General features: G+C 39.5%; 1 protein-coding gene across 5 annotated transcripts in view; it reads right to left on the minus strand.

The window, feature by feature from the left end:
• Positions 1-20,084, minus strand: part of ntrk3a (neurotrophic tyrosine kinase, receptor, type 3a) — a 298,276-nt gene that overhangs the window by 113,248 nt on the left and 164,944 nt on the right. For 3 of the 5 annotated variants that reach the window (XM_014124434.3, XM_082957200.1, XM_014124430.3), the window contains exons 5-11: positions 10,429-10,583; positions 9,700-9,842; positions 9,158-9,299; positions 5,813-6,112; positions 2,631-2,645; positions 1,427-1,482; positions 714-816 (exon numbers count right to left, since the gene is read on the minus strand). In XM_014124434.3, the coding sequence (XP_013979909.2) occupies positions 714-816; positions 1,427-1,482; positions 2,631-2,645; positions 5,813-6,112; positions 9,158-9,299; positions 9,700-9,842; positions 10,429-10,583 (914 nt within the window). The remainder of the gene's footprint in view (positions 1-713; positions 817-1,426; positions 1,483-2,630; positions 2,646-5,812; positions 6,113-9,157; positions 9,300-9,699; positions 9,843-10,428; positions 10,584-20,084) is intronic. The other 2 variants (XM_014124435.3, XM_082957199.1) reach the window with 1 other exon arrangement.

Genomic DNA, 20,084 nt, shown 5'->3' on the forward strand with positions numbered 1-20,084 from the left:
TTACTGACACTACTGCAAACTCATTCTTCACAGGAATCAAATCTGCAATATGGCAAGCGTTACCCCCACCTCCGCCTGCTGGCCCACATACCAAGACAAGCACTAGATCAAATAAAGTGTAAGTAGCGATACTGTTGTGTGCTGTATACAGATGAGAAAGTGGACTGTGTATACAGTTTATGGCAGTGGTATTCAAAGTCAGGGTCGCAACCCCAAGTGGGGTCGGGGTTATGACCCCAAGTGGGGTCGCCAGGGAAAATGCAATGTGGTCGCTCCCCCAAAAATGTAATAATCCTGAGCCAATATACAAACATTTTTGGGAGTTAATTTGAAAAATACAATTTTATTGAGTAAATGTATTTATTGGTTTATTTTCATAAGAGAAATAAATTGAAGGTTATTTGTTGATGTAAATATCTAAATCTAGCGCGGGGGGGGGGGGGGGGGGGGGTTAAAGGTTGTGTCAATAGATTTGGGGTAGGGTGTGGTTGAGAGAAATGCTTTGGAAAAAAATAGGGTCCCCAGAAATTCGGAATAAATTGAAATACCACAGGTGGATGTCATAGAAAGATAACACAACAAGGTATTTGGCATGAAAGGGATAAAGAGGCACAAAGTCAGTATAATGTCTTATTTTGACAGCTGAGGCACTACCTAAGAAAACAATGTCTAAATGATAACTTCCTTTCAGAAGAACACTGGGTGTTTCTTACCTTTCATTCCAAACTTCGAACGTCGGCCATATTTGTTGATGAGAACAAACAGGACAACAAGAAGGACACAGGCAAATCCAGCAAGGCCCACAGCAATAGACACCTGGAAGACGACAAGACAGGGCTTAGTGAGAGTAAGTCTCACAATAAAGATATCTACCTCTAAAAAACTGAATAGCCAACAGTCACAAAACCTACAGTAAATGCAGGGCTTGTGAAAACTGGATTAGTAGTGCAATGTTTAACTGAAAACTGCCTTTATACATTCTCCGCTGGCAATAACAAAACAAAGAGAAATCAAAAAGGAGAAGCCCAAAATGAAGTTATACTGAGAGAAAAACCGTCATACGGTATAATTAGGAACTCCAAACAATTGGAAGTCGTCTCTCCTCCCATGTCACTGCTCTCTTCCCCATTAAAACCTTCAAATGAGGTAATAATCTCCATCCAGTCAATTACAGCACAAAGATGAGCGAAATTACATTTTTAAGAAGTTGTTAAACACAGTGGCCAAAAAGGAAAAGGCAGATAGGAGCGAGCTACAAGGCGAGGGAGTGAAAAAGAAAAGAAATGGATTAAAATAGCTCAAACTGAAGCCTCTTTTTAGTTGTTGTTCCCAGGAAAAAGAAGAAGTTGCTGTTCTGTATACAGGCGGTATCTCCACTAGATTAGAAAAGCCACTTATTTGAGCACCACAGTGTTCTCAAACTCACCCCGAATGTGTCCTCTTCAGGCCTGTGTGTTACTGTGATGGTCGGTGTTGGAGTCCCTGTGATGAAGACAAAACAAACACTATTTATGAAAGTACTGACAGGCAACCGACAGTTACATGTGCAGTATATCCTGAGTACCTAACATGCAGTCTACACAATCATTCTGAACAACTAGCCATAGGCATAGAGATGCAGATACAGAGTAGGAATCCATGATGGGAGGGGAGAAGGGTGGGTATGACCTACAATGTGTACCAGATAAACGAATTACAGCACACACACTCACATTTCTTGCAGCTAACTGATGTTATGCTTAATGCTTTGTAAACTGTGTAGAGTCAGTTGGGTTGTTGCCCTTCACAGATCTGCTTCCATTTCTGATACAATGAGACCTTTTCAAGTCTCTCATCTGTATCCACTTCTATGGAGACACTAATGCCCCTGGGTTGTCCTCCCATCATGCTCTCTGCTAACAGGCTGCGGTGCGAAGCAATGTGGTGTAGCGGAACGGAACCGAAAAGAACAGAACAGCGCCGGGTGTTTCTGACGAGCCCGTCTGTCCTGCCCGGCCTCTTCCTGCCTTCCTACCACCAAGTGGACTCATCCAACATCATTTTGAGCACTGACAGTAACAATCTGTCACTCTTTCCCTTACGCGTTCAGGATTTATTATGCGTGGAAAATCCCAATGAAGCTCTGGCGTGATGTCAATTTGAGGGCCTGGGGATGAAGGTCAGTGGCTGTGCTTGCCTCTACATTTACCTCCTAAATTAGAACAGATTAAAGACTAAATGAGCCTGTTGGTCCTCCAATGATAGAGGTGTCTAGCTGTAACCTTGAGTCTTACCCAGCTAATGTAGGCAGTATATGGTGGCAACAACATTTTGGAATTAGGTTGGTGAATATCAGAAGATTAAAATGACATCAAATGTAAGCTCCCATGACCTTTTTGTTGCTCTGCTTATTAAATAGATGTCATGGTACTATTTATGTCACGGTGCTATTTACATATTTCCTGGTACTATTTCTTGTTGACTGTCTGAAAAGAAAAATCACTTACCATAACCCCCTAGAGTTGTTTTAATCACCTTTTGTTTCAGTTTAATCTGTGTGTTTGAGCTAGAGACTTCCAGGCTCTTGCATATCATGGTACTATTTATGTCATGGTACTATTTCTGGTTGACTGTCTTCTAAGATCACTTACCATAATCACCATAATCTGTGGGAAAAGAAGACAGAAGAGGAGTCATCAGTGGCGTGTTCAACCAATGTGTACATGCACAGGGCATGTTCAAAGAAGAACACTGTTTTTACTCTCCACTGTTAAAATAGAAAGACTCAAAACACCATCATTGCGTAGTAAAACCATGACAAGTAGTGCAGGTGTTTGAATGTAAACACGATGAAGGTGTTACGATACACTGAACGGATTTCAAAACAGAATGGAAGTAGTCTGAAACAACCAAAGTGGTTGTTCAATCTGAATCATTGTGTTTTTAAGAAAGTGATGTGAAAACACTTTCTGGTGTTTCAGTATACGTAAAAGGCAGCACCAAAACACACAAATAATGTTTTGGCAGACAGTATCTCTCATACAGTATATTGAAATGTTTTTAAATTGCAAATGGTTAATAGCATGAATATTGATTATAAATATTTATTTAATTTTCAGTTAAAATTTCGATTATCATTTTAAGGAAGACACTGGTAATGTAATACTTTTCCTAGGGTAGAGTTTGGCACTAATTATAGGCCGCAGTTGCCATGAAACTTTGTGAGATTAAAAATAATGTTACATTCCAAATGGGCTATGTAAATTAAAGCAGAGGTCAAATCAAATCACATTTTATTGGTCACATTCCCTCTAGCAAACTCTATGGTCAAATATAAAAACAGGCAAGTTTGCGGGTGCTTCCGCTGTCTTCGGGTCCTTCATGAACTCAGACAGTTGAGAGCACACCAAATACTCAGATGAAACGCTCCAAAACAAACCAAGAAAGTATGTGTCAATAATAATGAGAGTACAAAATGTTATTACATTGAAGGAAAAGGAATTCACTCAATATGAACTTTTGTTTTGTGTAGCATTTCAGCCACTAATGCTAATAGTCCAAGTAAAACAGCCTTCTCCTTACTACATGTAGTTGTTAATTGACACGTCATTGTTTGCACCTTTTTGTGCACTTGTTTTTTATGCAAATTACTGCCTGAGTTTCAGTTAATACTGCTGGCTTGTTTGCCTATTAGCTTCATCTACTGTTTGATATATTATATATATATATATATATATATATATATATATATATATATACCCCACATACTATATGCTACACTGAATAGCCACTGCCATTCTAGCCTGCTGTAGCTTTGGCCTACCACACAACATGCTATTGCATCCCACTTTTGACATTCATATTGTTATACTCTCGCTATATTTGCATAGCTTAATCACCTATATGCTTTTTGCATATTGCTATTGATGATTCAGAATTGTATTGATATTGCAATGAATTAATATTATTGCATTTGATAACTTAATTATGCATGCATGTACCATCGTTATTGCTTGTTATGATTTGCCATTTGTCTCCCTGCGGAAAAACATGCATACATACTACGTTACCCAATGGCTGGCCAATCAAGTCCAGGATCAGACAAATGCCAACTGAACTGACAACTGTCAATCATATCCTCTAACTCAACTGTACTGTGCTTTAATGAATCTGAACAACCATCCATGTACCATCTAAATATAAAGACTCAGGTCATACATTAGCATAATGGATGACTGGTGGATCACATTGAGCCCTGGGCTTAAGTTTTGTACAAGAATGAATTATTTTTTTTCCATGAAAGTGAAATATAATGTGACATTTTTGATTTAGAAGAATATGATCAATACCTTACAGATTGAACTGTCTTACTTTATCAATATAAAAATGTGAAAGACCTGTTAATGTTTTGTCATTTGATAATTTGCAAATAAAAGATCAAGCATTTGAAGCTTCAATCAGGTCTTGAAAAAGTACAAAATTATTCACAACAATATTTTCTCGTGTCCTTTGAGCAAAATACTGGCCCTTTGACCTTTTGGAATTACCAATGACGAGTTTAGATGCACCATATAAGGGAATATACATGAGGAGGGACTCTCATTTACACTAAACTGGAAACTCCAGAAGGATCTAGTTCTGCACTAAACAGGATTCGAAACACCATTGCATTTTCAACCTTTTACAGATTAGTGCTCCCAGTCTCAGGCAAGGTGTTGCACAACTCTTACGTGGTGGTACAACACACCATGTCATGTTTCAGAACACCTCAGGATGAATTTATCAGTGACCTTAAATCTGTCCCAATACCCCCACAACCATGTTTCAATACTCAAGCAAAGTTATGGTTTTGTCTACTTTTAAGATGTTGGCAGCTCAGTTACTACTCATTTTTGTGTTACAAAGCACTTCATTTTAACGGTGTACTACTAGTCAGCAAATATATCTAAGTGTGTTTACTGGGTTTCCACATTTGAAAACAAGGATGGTCCAACTTGGGTTGTCATGGAGTTAGTCAAGCTTCTCCGGTCTCGTTACTGTGTTCCCCACTGCCTATGAACCTCGTCATCCATGTATTGAATTCCATTATCAAGGACTCCCTTAAAATTTGGTCCCAATTCTGAAATCACTTTAGTATTAAGCAAGCCAGTTGCTTCTCCCTGTTTTAACATTCAGTCATCTTTTCCCAGCATAGCAGATCTACACTGCTTTCCATCTCTGGCATGGTATGGTCTGGTATTTCTTTTACTTTGATTACACATTTGCCTCAGCCCTTAATTGGGTTTGGTGTGTTGGATGCTGGGAGGGGTGCACCTCTTTGGGCCTGGACCAGGATTGAGGGGGACTGTTATAGGCCAAATGTTGTTGGAGCTGCTAACAAAACATTTCATCTGACATTATTGTGAGTAGTGCTGTTGTAATTACCATTGTATTACTATTTATTGCGATTAAAAAATATATTTCAAACGTTTTTTTGTGCTGTCTTGGTATGATGGGTGGGGTGGGAGGGGGATGAAGGACCGGGGATGTACTGTTATCAAATGACAATCTACAAGTAAAGGATTTTTCTCTAAAGAATAGAGTAACATTCCCAATGAGATCTTATCTTCATCTCTAAATAAATCCCCTTTATTAATAGAGGCGTGACAGCGAGAGAGACCGTTTCTATATTCACCAGTGAACCCGTTAATAAGACAGTAGCACTTAACAGTTTTAGCTCTGCTGCTCCGATCCATGCAATATCCTGTTGGACTAACGAAAAGGTCATAGGTATAAAGCTACTTTATACCTGCGCTGCTATACATAGCTACTATAGCAAGTCAAATCTACCTACCGTCTGAAAACGGGGCGTTGAGGAAGTGTCCATACACTGTCTTGGTGGTGACTCCTAGGAAGTTGCTAGCCTCCAGGGTGTAGTTGCCGTTGTTGTGGTGTGTGGGGTCCTTGAAGTTGAGGCATCCCTCTAGGTAGTCCTGGTAGGTATCCATCTCAGTGCGGATGTAGTCACTGGGGGGGATCTCCTTGTCCCGGTGGAACCAGCGCAGGGTGGGCTGGGGGTTGCCGCGCACCGTGAACTCTATGCAGGTTTCATGGCGACGCTCGGGCTCGTCTAGCTTCAGGATGGTGGGGGGGACTGTTGGGAGGGAGGACAGACATAAACGAGGTCAGAGATGTGTTTTTCAATGTGTCGGCATCATGACATGTGACTCACACACAGTCTTCTAGTTACAGTATGTACCAATGTTCAGGGGGTGTTAGTTCTTGCTTGTGAGTGGTTTGAAGGCTAGCAGTATAAATGGTGTTTTGTTGATCTTTGAAGCTGCTGGTAGGATGTGGCTGCTGACCACAGGAACATTGGGTTGTCTCCAGGCTTTTGGCTGAGTGGACACATAACCCACTCTGAAGGATGGCAGCCAGAGGCAGTAATAATATCACACCTAATAAAAGCGCCCACCATATACTGTAACTCCACATCCATGGTCGGTATGTTAAAAGCTAGCTAACCATCTGCAATTACAGGGCTGTAAATGTGCCATACTGAGCTCACATAAAGCATCAATCATACTTCGATTCACTGTTAATATACACATTAAGAGAGCATGCCAATTTCCTCATTGTTAGTTAATGTAAGGTAAAACGCAGGGGGTCTCTGTGAAAACTAAGTGCTTTAGAGAGAGCAGGGAGAAAGAGAGAGAGAAAGAGAGAGAGGGCAAGAGAGAGAGCGAGAGAGAGAGCGTGAGAGAGGTTAAGAGAGCGTAGGAGAGAGAGAGAGACTTGAGTTTGCGGATCTCATCATTATCTCTGGCAATCAATACTGTATGTATTGGGTACTGAGAGAATAGTGTTACACCCTTGTTGCCATCACCCGTCAGTATGAATGTAAATGCAGGAGCAACAAACAATTATCATATTACCCTGTAATGGTATCCAGCTGATGGAAACAGTGTGGTCTAATAAAGGACGTAAGTCTGGGCCAGAGAAATGTCCACCATAGGAACAATCAAATGCTTTCATTTTTTTTTTTTAAGCAATGTTGGGGAGTTTAACTGAAAAGAAAATGAAAGTTCTTAAATGGTTCTTTGTCATTTCTTAAGGTTCTTTGATGAGCTCTTGCCTGATAAAGAACCTTTGAGATACGTGTGGGGTTCTTGAAGTGGCATCTACGGTTCTTCAGAATTCTAAAAGGTTCTTGAAATGTATGGCAGCCTGCAGATGTCCCTTTAACAGCACACAGAACATTTTCCAGTGTTAACTAGTGTTGAATGAAGAGTTAAATCAACACTGTAAAGAGTTAAATGAACACTCAGTGGTGTAAAAGAACCCCAGTGTTGGTGTTAATAAACAGAGTTGAACCAAAACTACACCCATCATTATATTTCCCAGCATTCTCTATTGCAGGTTGATTTTTAGAATTGTTTGTTTCAACATCTATGTTTATGCATGTACATTAATGAATCAATCAATCTTATGCTACTGAAATATAAATAACATACATTTTTCTAAACTAATCCAATCATTTCATTTTATTGACAATATATTCACTTAGGATCTCACTTGTTGAAGGCCACAGGACTGAAAATGAATGAATGCAACAACCATGTCTGTGTCTCTTGCAAACACAGTCATGGGTGGTACTGGAAACTCTAAAATTCACTCTAAAGGAACCATGTAAAATATGCAAATGCAGCTTAAACCCCTACAGCAGGGCTATTCAATTCCGGTCCTGGAAGGCCGAAACATTCCTGGTTTGGGATTTTTGTATGGTTCTTCAAAGAACCATCCTATTTATGGTTCTTCAGAGACCCTACAATGATTCCCTTATGCCATCGATCTCAATAACCTAATTTGGTTTCAACTTTGAGTGTTCCTTGAAAACAGTGTTTGTGATGATCATAGGAACATCGTGCCAACACAAAGTGTGGAACTATAGTGGAGCGAATATCAAACTGACAGCAATTATTTCCTGGCTTGACTGTCAGTTAGTCTAACTAATCACCACAGCTGTTGACTCTCTGTTTTAAGGCGTTTCCAACAGACAAGCCAAGCGGCTGTTGGGATGATTGGCAATTATCAAGAAAACCAAAAGAGCATGTGGTTTCCTAAAGAACATCACAAACAAAAACAAATGGCTTTGCAGTGCAGCACCAGTGCACCGCCACTGAATAACTAGCAGGACCTTCCAGATGTTTCCCAACGAACAGGGTCAGAGCTCCCCTCTCCTCGCTCTGCTGGAAAGCAATCACGCACATTATGTGATGAACATTCTATAAATCGCTGTCATCTTTCACGGAAAGGACCACTGCCTTCTCATCAATGAAGTATCCACATCCAAGGGAACCACCCGCCAGCTCGCACGGATCAATATTCAACACAAGGACCTCTCGGCACTGACAGAATGTAGAGGATAGAACGCATAACAGTACTGATAGAATGGATAAGAGTAGGCGTAGTTATATAATGGATAGGATAGTAATGGAATGGTAAGAATATGATAGATAGGAGCAGTGATCGAATGGATAGGCTAGAATGGATAGAATGGACAGGAGTACTTATAGAATGGATAGGAGTACTTATAGAATGAATAGGAGTAGTTTTAGAATGGATAGGAGTACTTATAGAATGGATAGGAGTACTTATAGAATGGATAGGAGTAGTTCTAGAATGGATAAGAGTAGTTACTTGGTAGCCTAGTGGTTAGAGCGATGGGCCAGTAACCGAAAGGTTGCTAGATTGAATCCCCGAGCTGACAAGGTAAAAATCTGTTGTCCTGCCCCTGAACAAGGCAGTTAACCCACTGTTCCTAGGCCGTCATTGTGAACAAGAATTTGTTCTTAACTGACCTGCCTAGTAAAATAAAAAAGTTATAGAATGGATAAGAGTAGTTATAAAACATAGGCTACAATCTATACGGGTGGGGAGGCCTTCTTGTTATTGCTGCAGATTGCCGCTTTAACTGCATTTAAAATCTAAATAGTTTTGTAACAAGGTGCTTGACACCTCTACATTATTCATGGTCTGACTGTGAGCTGAATATTGGTGTGATCTGTTGGTACATTGGCCTCTGAGATGAATATTGAGCTGAATACCGTCATCAAACAGCAAACACTTGAGAGTGTTTGTGGTCTGCAATTTGATAAATACAACTTTAAACTTGAACTGGTCATTGGTAGCTACGTACAATGGACAGTGAGCTGAATGGAGGCGTTGGCCATCCCCACTTTGTTCTCTGCTATACAGGTCAGCATGTAGAAGTTGTCATCACGGCTCACGTTGACCAGGGTCAGGTTGATGGAGTGGACATTGGGCCAGTACACATTGGACTGGACAGAGCAGGAGAGAAAGACAAGTGAGTGATACTGTAGGATAACTACAATGCATAGGGGCAGACAATTTATACTCAGGATTTCAGATACAATGCTCTGCATAAAGCAGGTTAACTGCATTTTCAGAAAGCTATGAAATCACAAGCACACAAACACAGTTGGTGTCAGTTCCATTTCATTTCCTCAATCTTCATAGCAGAACAACAGAATTCCAGAATTGCCTGGAATCTAAATAGAATGCACCCTAAAGTTGTACTGAAGCTAAAACTAACTCCAAGGTCACACGCCAAGTTGTTTCCTGCAGCTACCTAGAGACAAAGCACAATGGTACGACCATTACAATGAAGAATAGCACAGTGCATTATGGGTCCCTTTGTGTGTGTCCTGGCTAACCCACCTGGTGAGTGTTGATGGAGTGGAGGTCATTGACGGTCCAGTCCACCTCAGGGAGGGGGGATCCAGATCCATTACAGGTGACGGTGACTCTGTCCCCCTCAATCACTGTGAGATTATAGTGGGTCACACTGATGTCCGGCAAGTCTGGTGGGGCGGGCGAGAGAGAGAGAGTGAGAGAGTGAGAGAGAGAGAGTGAGAGAGTGAGAGAGAGAATACAATAGCAGCTAGACACAGCACACTTGAAATTCTGACTGAGACACTTTAAGCTGTTGTGAATTCTATTTGGGAGAGGGACAGGAAGGAACAAGCAGAGTTTCAGAACGATGAGTTGTCATCCCTCTTGTTGCTCGACTCTCATGAGATAAGTTACGTCAGGCGTTTAGGTCATTTTTATGAAAGTGATGTGTACGGCCTACCCACTTTGCACAGACAACATTTAAACCTCTACTTTTGATTTACATTTGGTTGAGTTGTCAACTAACGTGAATTCAACGTTAGTTGACAATCCATGGCAATGGATGGAGGTTAAACGTTGGGTGAAAAAAAGACTCAATTCCCCTTCGTTGATGACGTTTTGCAAATCCAATCCGTTTTCCACATTGATTCGACGTCATCAGACATAATTTTTGGGGTTGAAATGATGTGGAAACAATGTTGATTCAACCAGTTTTTTCAACCATGGGATGATTGAGGAGTGTGGAGGGGGGATCATGGCGGCGGTGGCTCGTACCACAGAGGGAGATATTCATAGCCTGCAGAGGGATCTTGGAGGCTCCGTTGTTGCAGAATAACAGCTGGGTGTGCAGGCCAGCATCCCCTCGCTGCTGCCACAGCTGAATCCAGCGGATATCACAGCCACACTCAAACACCACTTCTTCCAGCCTCCTGTTAGAGAGAGAGAGAGAGTGAGAGAGAGAGAGAGAGAGAGAGAGAGAATAAGAGCAAGAGAATAAGAGAGAGAATGAGAAAATATATGTTGAGAAACAACACAATGCAACTGTGGTCATTTATTGTGCAGTCAGAAGTAGGTGAAGGACATTGTTATCATTCAGCCCAGCCCCAAACATTCATCACAACATGCCTGGGGAGGGACTGGAGCCATTCCATCTCATCTCCAGGCCAGGCTGGGCTAACTGTACCGTGTGACTGGGTCTAGGAGAGGGTGGACATGATTTGGACTTGCTCTTCTCTCAACAAACACAGGCCCTGCACGAGCCCTGGCTAAATCATTCATATTAAAAAACCCTCAGAGGTAAATGTCCGTACCTGCGTGAAAATCGGTGCAATCATCACATTTTATTAAACAAACCCTGTGTGTTCACGCTATAGTGTTGTTGGAAATTATAGGATGCCAAAAGGTTTCTTTTTACGAAAACGTCTGTCAAGTCCAAATGGTTTGAACAAGAAACTATTTAGTCTACCCCACTATCGAAAGCTGAGACTCTCAAAAGCACAAGCATGTAGGCTGTTTTGCTCTACGACGCCCACAAGCATCACGAGACACATCTGAAGGTAAACCGGTATCAGGAGGAAAACATTTATGGAAGTGAATTGGGCATTTCCACGTCAAAGGTATACGGGTCATTTTTTTATATCTCATAGATATAGGATAGACAAATCAAATGATTTGTTTTTACTATGTGTTTTGCCATCTATGAATGTATTATTCAATGCATTTTATGTGTTAATAGCAGTAAGGCCAAATTCAATGTCATCCCCAAAAATTCTTTTTTTTTTAAATTATAGCTATAGAGGTCCTAAAATTCAAAATCAATTATCTTTATGATCCATGGTATGACTATCTTTTTTTGTTGTTGACCATCTTTAAACAATTCCATTTGCAGTGTTGGGGAGTAGTGAACTACATTTAGTTCAACTAGTAATTAAAATACATTTTGCAGTAGCTTGGTGGTAGTTGAACTAAATTCAAATCTAGGTAGTGTTTTCAGGAGTTAATTACTTGTTTTTTTGCCATGTAGCGGAGTATCTAACTACTGGAACTACACATTACTTTTTTGCACCAAAAAACAAATATACAGTAGTTTGGACACACCTACTCATTCAAGTTTTACATTTTTTTTTTTTATTACTTTCTACGTTGTAGACTAATAGTGAAGACATCGAAACTATGAAATAACACACATGGAAACATTTAGAAACAAAGAAGTGTTATAAAAAAAAATACATATTTCTTCAAATAGCCACCCTTTGCCTTGATGACAGCTTTGCACACTCTTGGCATTCTTTCAACCAGCTTCATAAGGAACACTTTTCCAACAGTCTTGAAGGAGGTCCCACATATGCTGAGCACTTGTTGGCTGCTTTTCCTTCACTCTGCGGCCCAACTCATCCCAAACCATCTCAATTGGGTTGAGGTCGGTTGATTGTAGAGGCCAGCTCATCTGATGCTGTACTCCATCACTCTCCATCTTGGTCAAATAGCCCTTACACAGCCTGGAGGTGTGTTTTGGGTCATTGTCCTGCTGAAAAACAAATGATAGTCCCACTAAGAGCAAACCAGATGGGATGGCGTATCGCTGCAGAATGCTGTGGTAGCCATGCTGGTTAAGTGTGCCTTGAATTCTAAATAAATCACTGACAATGTCACCAGCAAAGCACCCCCACACCATCACACTTTCTCCTCCATGCTTCACGGTGGGAACCACACATGCAGAGATCATCACCTCCTCTGCATCTCACAAAGACACGGCGGTTGGAACCAAAAATCGCACATTTGGACTCATCAGAACTAAGGACAGATTTCCACCGGTCTAATGTCCATTGCTCGTGTTTCTTGGCCCAAGCAAGTCTCTTCTTCTTATTGGTGTCCTTTAGCAGTGGTTTCTTTGCAGCAATTTGACAATGAAGACCTGATTCACGCAGTCTCCTCTGAGCAGTTGATGTTGAGATGTGAGGTGCAATCTGAGGTGCAGTTAACTCTAATGAACTTATCCTCTGCAGCAGAGTTAACACTGGGTCTTCCTTTCCTGTGAAGGTCCCCATGAGAGCCAGTTTCATCATAGCACTTGATGGTTTTTGCAACTGCACTTGAAGAAACTTTGAAGAAAGTTCTTGAAATTTTTCAGATTGACGGACTGTCATTTCTCTTTGCTTATTTGAGCTGTTCGTGCCATGATATGGACATGGTCTTTTACCAAATAGGGCTATCTTCTGTATACCCCCATACCTTGCCACAACGCAACTGATTGGCTCAAACGTGATAAGGAGGAAAGAAATTCCCCAACTTAACTTTTAACAAGGAACACCTGTTAATTGAAATGCTTTCCAGGTGACTACCTAATGAAGCTGGTTGAGAGAATTTCAAGAGTGTGCGAAGCCTGGAATGAGTAAGTGTGTCCTGACACACATTAAAATACAAAAACACAGTCATGGGAAGTACAAATAAAACATCACAAATCACCCAGAAAAACAGTTACATTCCTCCACAAATATGTCCCCAATCAATAATGTAAATTGCCTGAACAGCACCAGAACATCAAGATAAAATGTATTTTGAATTTTGTTCCAGAAATTCAGTGCATTAAAAGGAACCTCAAGAGCTACCCAATCCTTTGAACGGTCAAGCAACATAGCTGTCTATACTTCAACAGTAAAGTTAGATAAGACGGAAGTTTATGAAGTAGGGCCTTATAAACAAAAAGGGAGTAATGTAGAGATATACGGTATTTAGCGAAGTCCAGCCAATCTTTTAATACAAGATGCAGTGATGAGTATCAAAACTGTCACTTGTAACAAAAAAAAGTCCACTATGGTAGATGGCATCCAAAGGTTTTTAAGAGTAGTAGCAGCTGCACTTTGATAAATAATATCTCCATAATCAAGAACAGATAAAAGGTTGACTGAATAATCTACTTCCTACTGCTTAGAGAAAGGCACAATCTGTTTCTGTAGAAAAAACCCACTTTAAATCTTAGCTTCTTAACCAGCTGATCTATATGTTTTTAAAATGTCAAATCCATATTAATCCAAATGCTTAAGTATTTATATACTGGAACACGTTTGATTGGAGAACCATCTAATGACTGAACATTTAGTTAATCTGAAACATTCTTACGAGAGTTTAATTTTGTTTTGCCCGTATTAAGCACACGTTTTCAATCAGAAAGCGATTCCTGCATAGCTATAATATCTGACTGTAGTTTTGACACAGCCAGATCAACAGTCAGGGCAATAGCATACATAATAGTATCATCAGCATATAGATGAATTTGATCATTTTTAACAGATTGACCAATTTATATTTATATAAACAGTGAAGAGAACTGGTCCAAAAATTGACCCCTGTGGTACACCTTTATGTACTTCAAGAAATTCTGACTTAACCCCATCAATTACAATGGGCTGAGTTCGTCACTAAGACAATCATGAAACCATGAACAGGTGTCAGAGCTCATGTCTATCGAGAACAACTTACTCAATAAAATATAAACATCAACGCCCTTATGGAGTGGCAGCACAAGAGCTGATTTCCATAATTTTGGAATATTTCCTGAAAACAATGTTAAATACAAAAATGTGGGTTATTGAGCCAACATTGATGGGCGCTGCACACTTAGCAGACCAGGATCCATTTGGTCAGCTCCTGTGGATTCCTTGTTGTCTATTGCTAGCAAAGCATCTAGGACTTCTTTTTCTGTAAATAGCCTAAAAGAAAAGCTTTGACTATCATTTCTCTGATCATTCAGCAAGTTTCCCCTATCAGTATCCAGCCCAATATCACTGTGAATAGGCTTAAAAGTTCTTTCAAAGAGATTACTCGCTGAAATAAAATGGTGATTAAATACATCAATGAGGCCAGTGTCTGAATGAATTTGTTGTGGCAGAGAGGAGGAAGTAGAACCCTTCAGGGATTTGCCAGTTTTCCAGAAATTTGCCAGGTTCCCATTACAATCCGGAAGAGCGGTTACGTAATGATCAGATTTAGCCTTTCTGATTTATCTTACACAATGATTCCTCAGTTGCTTAAACACTTGCCAGTCCGGGTGTAAGCCTGTGTTCCTGGCCTTGACCCAAGCATCATCTCTTTTATGAATGACTTCTGATAATTCCGGAGTGTACCAGGCATTCGATCTACCTTTAACCCTTACTTTTTTGAAGGGAGCATGATTATATTATTCACAATAGTATTGAAGACATCTGCAAAAAGGCTAGATAAATCAGGTTCAGGGATAGCTGAAATACAATAAATGTCACTAAATTAAAGATAATGTAAAGAAAAAAAACTATTCTCTGAAGTTTTTAAAGTTCCTCTTTGTGATGACATAGATTTTTGTATTCTCACATCTCTAACACAAACAACTGGGTAATGGTCACTAATGTCTTGGGCGATGACACCAGTAGAAACATAACTCTCTGGTGTTTTCGTTAAAATAAGATCAATCAAAGTTGACTTTAAAGGATCTTTAGGGTTGGCCGTGTAGGCTTAGTCACCAGCTGGGTTAGGTTTAGATCATTACACATGTCTTTTAGATGTTTTGAAGCTTACATTTACCAATCAGTTCACTCAGCACAATAACTTCTGATTTAGTAATATATACTGTAAAAATAATATCTAGTTGTTTCAACTATATATTATGAAGTAACTGGTTGCACAGCTTTTTTTTTGTACTAGCTGAACTTAACATTTTTAGTTGGCCCAAACTTTGCTCCAACATGAGAAAACATACAATAGGCAAAAATTCTGTCAACTTAAAATGATGTGTTCGCTCAATTTGTCTAATACGTTCATTCAGCTAGATATGATTATTTTGGCATCTTACCAACAAAAAAAAAAGGCTGTCGAACTAACTACACACACAGTGCTTTTAACATACAATGTTTACTTACATATTTGACACACACTGAAATACATATTTACTTATACTTTAGTATTCATTATGTCCTCACCTGGTATTTAAACTCAGCATTCCAATCTTCCTGATATGTCACCATGTCTGTGTATATAACTGATATCACCTGTATTGCTACACTTTGCACTTCAAAATTAAGCTCAGCTCTGGTAAAAGTACAATCAATAAAAACTATTTTATTTATCATAGTGATTAAGATTAAAACAGGGTAATTTGCCCCACCAACATTAGACAACTATAGGGGAAAAAAATAAGTAAATCAAATCAATGATGAGAAATGAGTCAGATAAACGTATAATTCACACAGACATGGTGGCATAGCAGGAAGATCAGAATGCCACCAAGAGATTGTGAGTTGAAATCCCAGGTGAGGACATCATAATTGCTGTATAAATTAACATGGACAATGTATGTTAACGTGTGTCAAATATGTCATTTGACAACTGTGTATGTTAAAAGCACTGTGTTTGTGTGTAACTAGTTCAACATCCTTTATTAGGTAAGATGCCAAAATGATAATTTCTTGTTGAAAGGACATATGAGACAAATTGAGCAAACATCATTTTAAGTTGACAGAATTTTTGCCCACATGTTCTCATATTGGAGCTAAACTCAGGTAACAAGAAGAGTTCAGTAAACCAAAAAAAAGGCTGTGGAACCAGTTACTTAATAATAATTAGTTGAAACAACTAGATTTTCATTTATTTTTAATTTTTTTTACATTCTGTTAACATATGACTCCAAAGGGAACTGTTCTTGCAATTTATAGTCTAAGGCATTTCAGATTTACATATAATAATTTTTCACAAAGTAGTTTGTAGTGAACTACTTTTTCAAAGTAACTTCAGTTAAGTAAACTGTATTTTTCTTAAGGGTAGCTTTAGTGTAGCTTAACTTCTTCCATTGTGATGTAATTGGTAGCTTGGTAAAATATGTTTTCAGAGTAGCTTCCCCAACACTCTCCATATGTTAGCTTGGTAGAACCCCCCCCCCCCCCCACCCAACACCCCCCTCCAAGGGCTGGGAGCAGATGGACCTGATTTGGACTTCCCCTCAACAAACACCGGCCCTACACCAGCCCTGGCTAAATCATTAATGTCACATTAATGTGAAAGATATGGATGACACATTTTAAAATGATAGCAGGGTAAAGCTGACATCGTTTTCATACAAACTAAACGTTTTCTTTGTAGAACCACCCAGAACAAATACACTTTGAAATTCATATGCTTTGGTGGGTGGCTGTAAATTTCAATATTGAAAATAGAATATCACAGTGCTTGAGCATGAGGATGTACAGTAAGGCTCATATTATTCTGAAAAAGGATCAATGATGGTTGGAGAACAGAAGGGAGGGAGGGGTATGATGTCAGTACCCTGTGATGTTCCACACATGCAGTACCCACAACCCCCCTCACACCCCGGCCCTCCAGATCCTCACACCCAGGCAGCTCCGGTGAAGAGTGTGGGGCTCTGATGAGACAGACTGGGTAGATATCACTGTTCGCTCACCCTCTGCTGCTTCAAACAAACCTTTATATGGCATCATGTAATTTCCTCAATTTTACCCCTTAGATGGATTCTCCGAGTACTTTAATATACTATTTAGCCAGTAGTTCTGAAAGTAGCACTCACCGAAAATTGCCATTTCTTGGCTAATTTAGATAAAACAGTAATTCTGTCCATGAACTACACTTTGACACATCCAGCCTAAAGCAGGAGGTTTAAAAAATATTAGTAGTCGCCAAAGTTCCCGGGAAGATGTCTTTAAGACACATTTATCCAGACATTTCGTATTCATTAAGATTAGGAGAATGGGTCAAATGAATAGTCCTCACAATTCTTGTACAATAATCAAATATTCAACGTGCCCATTGTTCTCACAGCAATTACAACACTATTCCTTTTCTTTCTTTCATCCTCATGGGAAAACTACTTTCCACTTTTGACATCTTTCCTGACTTTGCAATTATCATCACATTTGTCACATTTGTCTATGGACCAGAAAAGACTATGAAATGGCAGTTAGGATGTCTAATCCCTTTAGTTCCACATGATGTGCACCACTCGCTTAAAGGGCCCTGGCTGCCTGCTGCATGGCTCTCTGAGGGCCTAGCTTGTCCCCCTACAGGGCTGGGGAGAGGAGCTTCTATCTGATCTCCATGGGTGGTACAGCACAGCACACTGGGTCCAACATATGGAAAGAGAAAAAAAAACACCTAGACCTGGATGACATTTCATTAACACTGCATAATCTCAGCTAGCTGTGTGCATGTACGCTTATTGATGAACCAATTTTGCAAAATAGAGATAACCTCTCTCATTTACAAGATAGGGTCAGAGAGTGTCAAGTCAAATAAAATCTAATTTGATTTGATACATGCTTCGTAGACTAACAGTGAAATGCTTAGTTATTGGTCCTTTTCCAACAATGCAGAGTTAAAGATAAGATAAAACATTTAATAAAAAAGAGAATTAGTGACAGAAGGCATAAATACACAGTAAATAATGAATACAAATAATGAGTAAAAATAACATGACTACATACAGGGAGTAGAATACAACATGGCTATATACAGGGAGTAGAAAACAACATGGCTATATACAGGGAGTAGAAAACAACATGGCTATATACAGGGAGTAGAAAACAACATGGCTATATACAGGGAGTAGAAAACAACATGGCTATATACAGGGAGTAGAAAACAACATGGCTATATACAGGGAGTAGAAAACAACATGGCTATATACAGGGAGTAGAAAACAACATGGCTATATACAGGGAGTAGAAAACAACATGGCTATATACAGGGAGTAGAAAACAACATGGCTATATACAGGGAGTAGAAAACAACATGGCTATATACAGGGAGTAGAAAACAACATGGCTATATACAGGGAGTAGAATACAACATGGCTATATACAGGGAGTAGAAAACAACATGGCTATATACAGGGAGTAGAAAACAACATGGCTATATACAGGGAGTAGAATACAACATGGCTATATACAGGGAGTAGAAAACAACATGGCTATATACAGGGAGTAGAAAACAACATGGCTATATACAGGGAGTAGAAAACAACATGGCTACATACAGGGAGTAGAAAACAACATGGCTATATACAGGGAGTAGAAAACAACATGGCTATATACAGGGAGTAGAAAACAACATGGCTACATACAGGGAGTAGAAAACAACATGGCTATATACAGGGAGTAGAAAACAACATGGCTATATACAGGGAGTAGAAAACAACATGGCTATATACAGGGAGTAGAAAACAACATGGCTATATACAGGGAGTAGAAAACAACATGGCTATATACAGGGAGTAGAAAACAACATGGCTATATACAGGGAGTAGAATACAACATGGCTATATACAGGGAGTAGAATACAACATGGCTATATACAGGGAGTAGAATACAACATGGCTATATACAGGGAGTAGAATACAACATGGCTATATACAGGGAGTAGAAAACAACATGGCTATATACAGGGAGTAGAAAACAACATGGCTATATACAGGGAGTAGAATACAACATGGCTACATACAGGGAGTAGAAAACAACATGGCTATATACAGGGAGTAGAAAACAACATGGCTATATACAGGGAGTAGAAAACAACATGGCTATATACAGGGAGTAGAATACAACATGGCTATATACAGGGAGTAGAATACAACATGGCTATATACAGGGAGTAGAAAACAACATGGCTATATACAGGGAGTAGAATACAACATGGCTATATACAGGGAGTAGAAAACAACATGGCTATATACAGGGAGTAGAATACAACATGGCTACATACAGGGAGTAGAAAACAACATGGCTATATACAGGGAGTAGAAAACAACATGGCTATATACAGGGAGTAGAATACAACATGGCTATATACAGGGAGTAGAAAACAACATGGCTATATACAGGGAGTAGAATACAACATGGCTATATACAGGGAGTAGAATACAACATGGCTATATACAAGGAGTAGAATACAACATGGCTACATACAGGGAGTAGAAAACAACATGGCTATATACAGGGAGTAGAATACAACATGGCTACATACAGGGAGTAGAAAACAACATGGCTATATACAGGGAGTAGAAAACAACATGGCTATATACAGGGAGTAGAATACAACATGGCTATATACAGGGAGTAGAAAACAACATGGCTATATACAAGGAGTAGAAAACAACATGGCTACATACAGGGAGTAGAAAACAACATGGCTATATACAGGGAGTAGAAAACAACATGGCTACATACAGGGAGTAGAAAACAACATGGCTATATACAGGGAGTAGAAAACAACATGGCTATATACAGGGAGTAGAATACAACATGGCTACATACAGGGAGTAGAAAACAACATGGCTATATACAGGGAGTAGAAAACAACATGGCTATATACAGGGAGTAGAAAACAACATGGCTATATACAGGGAGTAGAATACAACATGGCTATATACAGGGAGTAGAAAACAACATGGCTAT

The sequence above is a fragment of the Salmo salar genome, chromosome 10, assembly GCF_965601325.2.
Source record: "Salmo salar chromosome 10, fSalSal1, whole genome shotgun sequence".
NCBI classification, from domain to species: domain Eukaryota; kingdom Metazoa; phylum Chordata; class Actinopteri; order Salmoniformes; family Salmonidae; genus Salmo; species Salmo salar.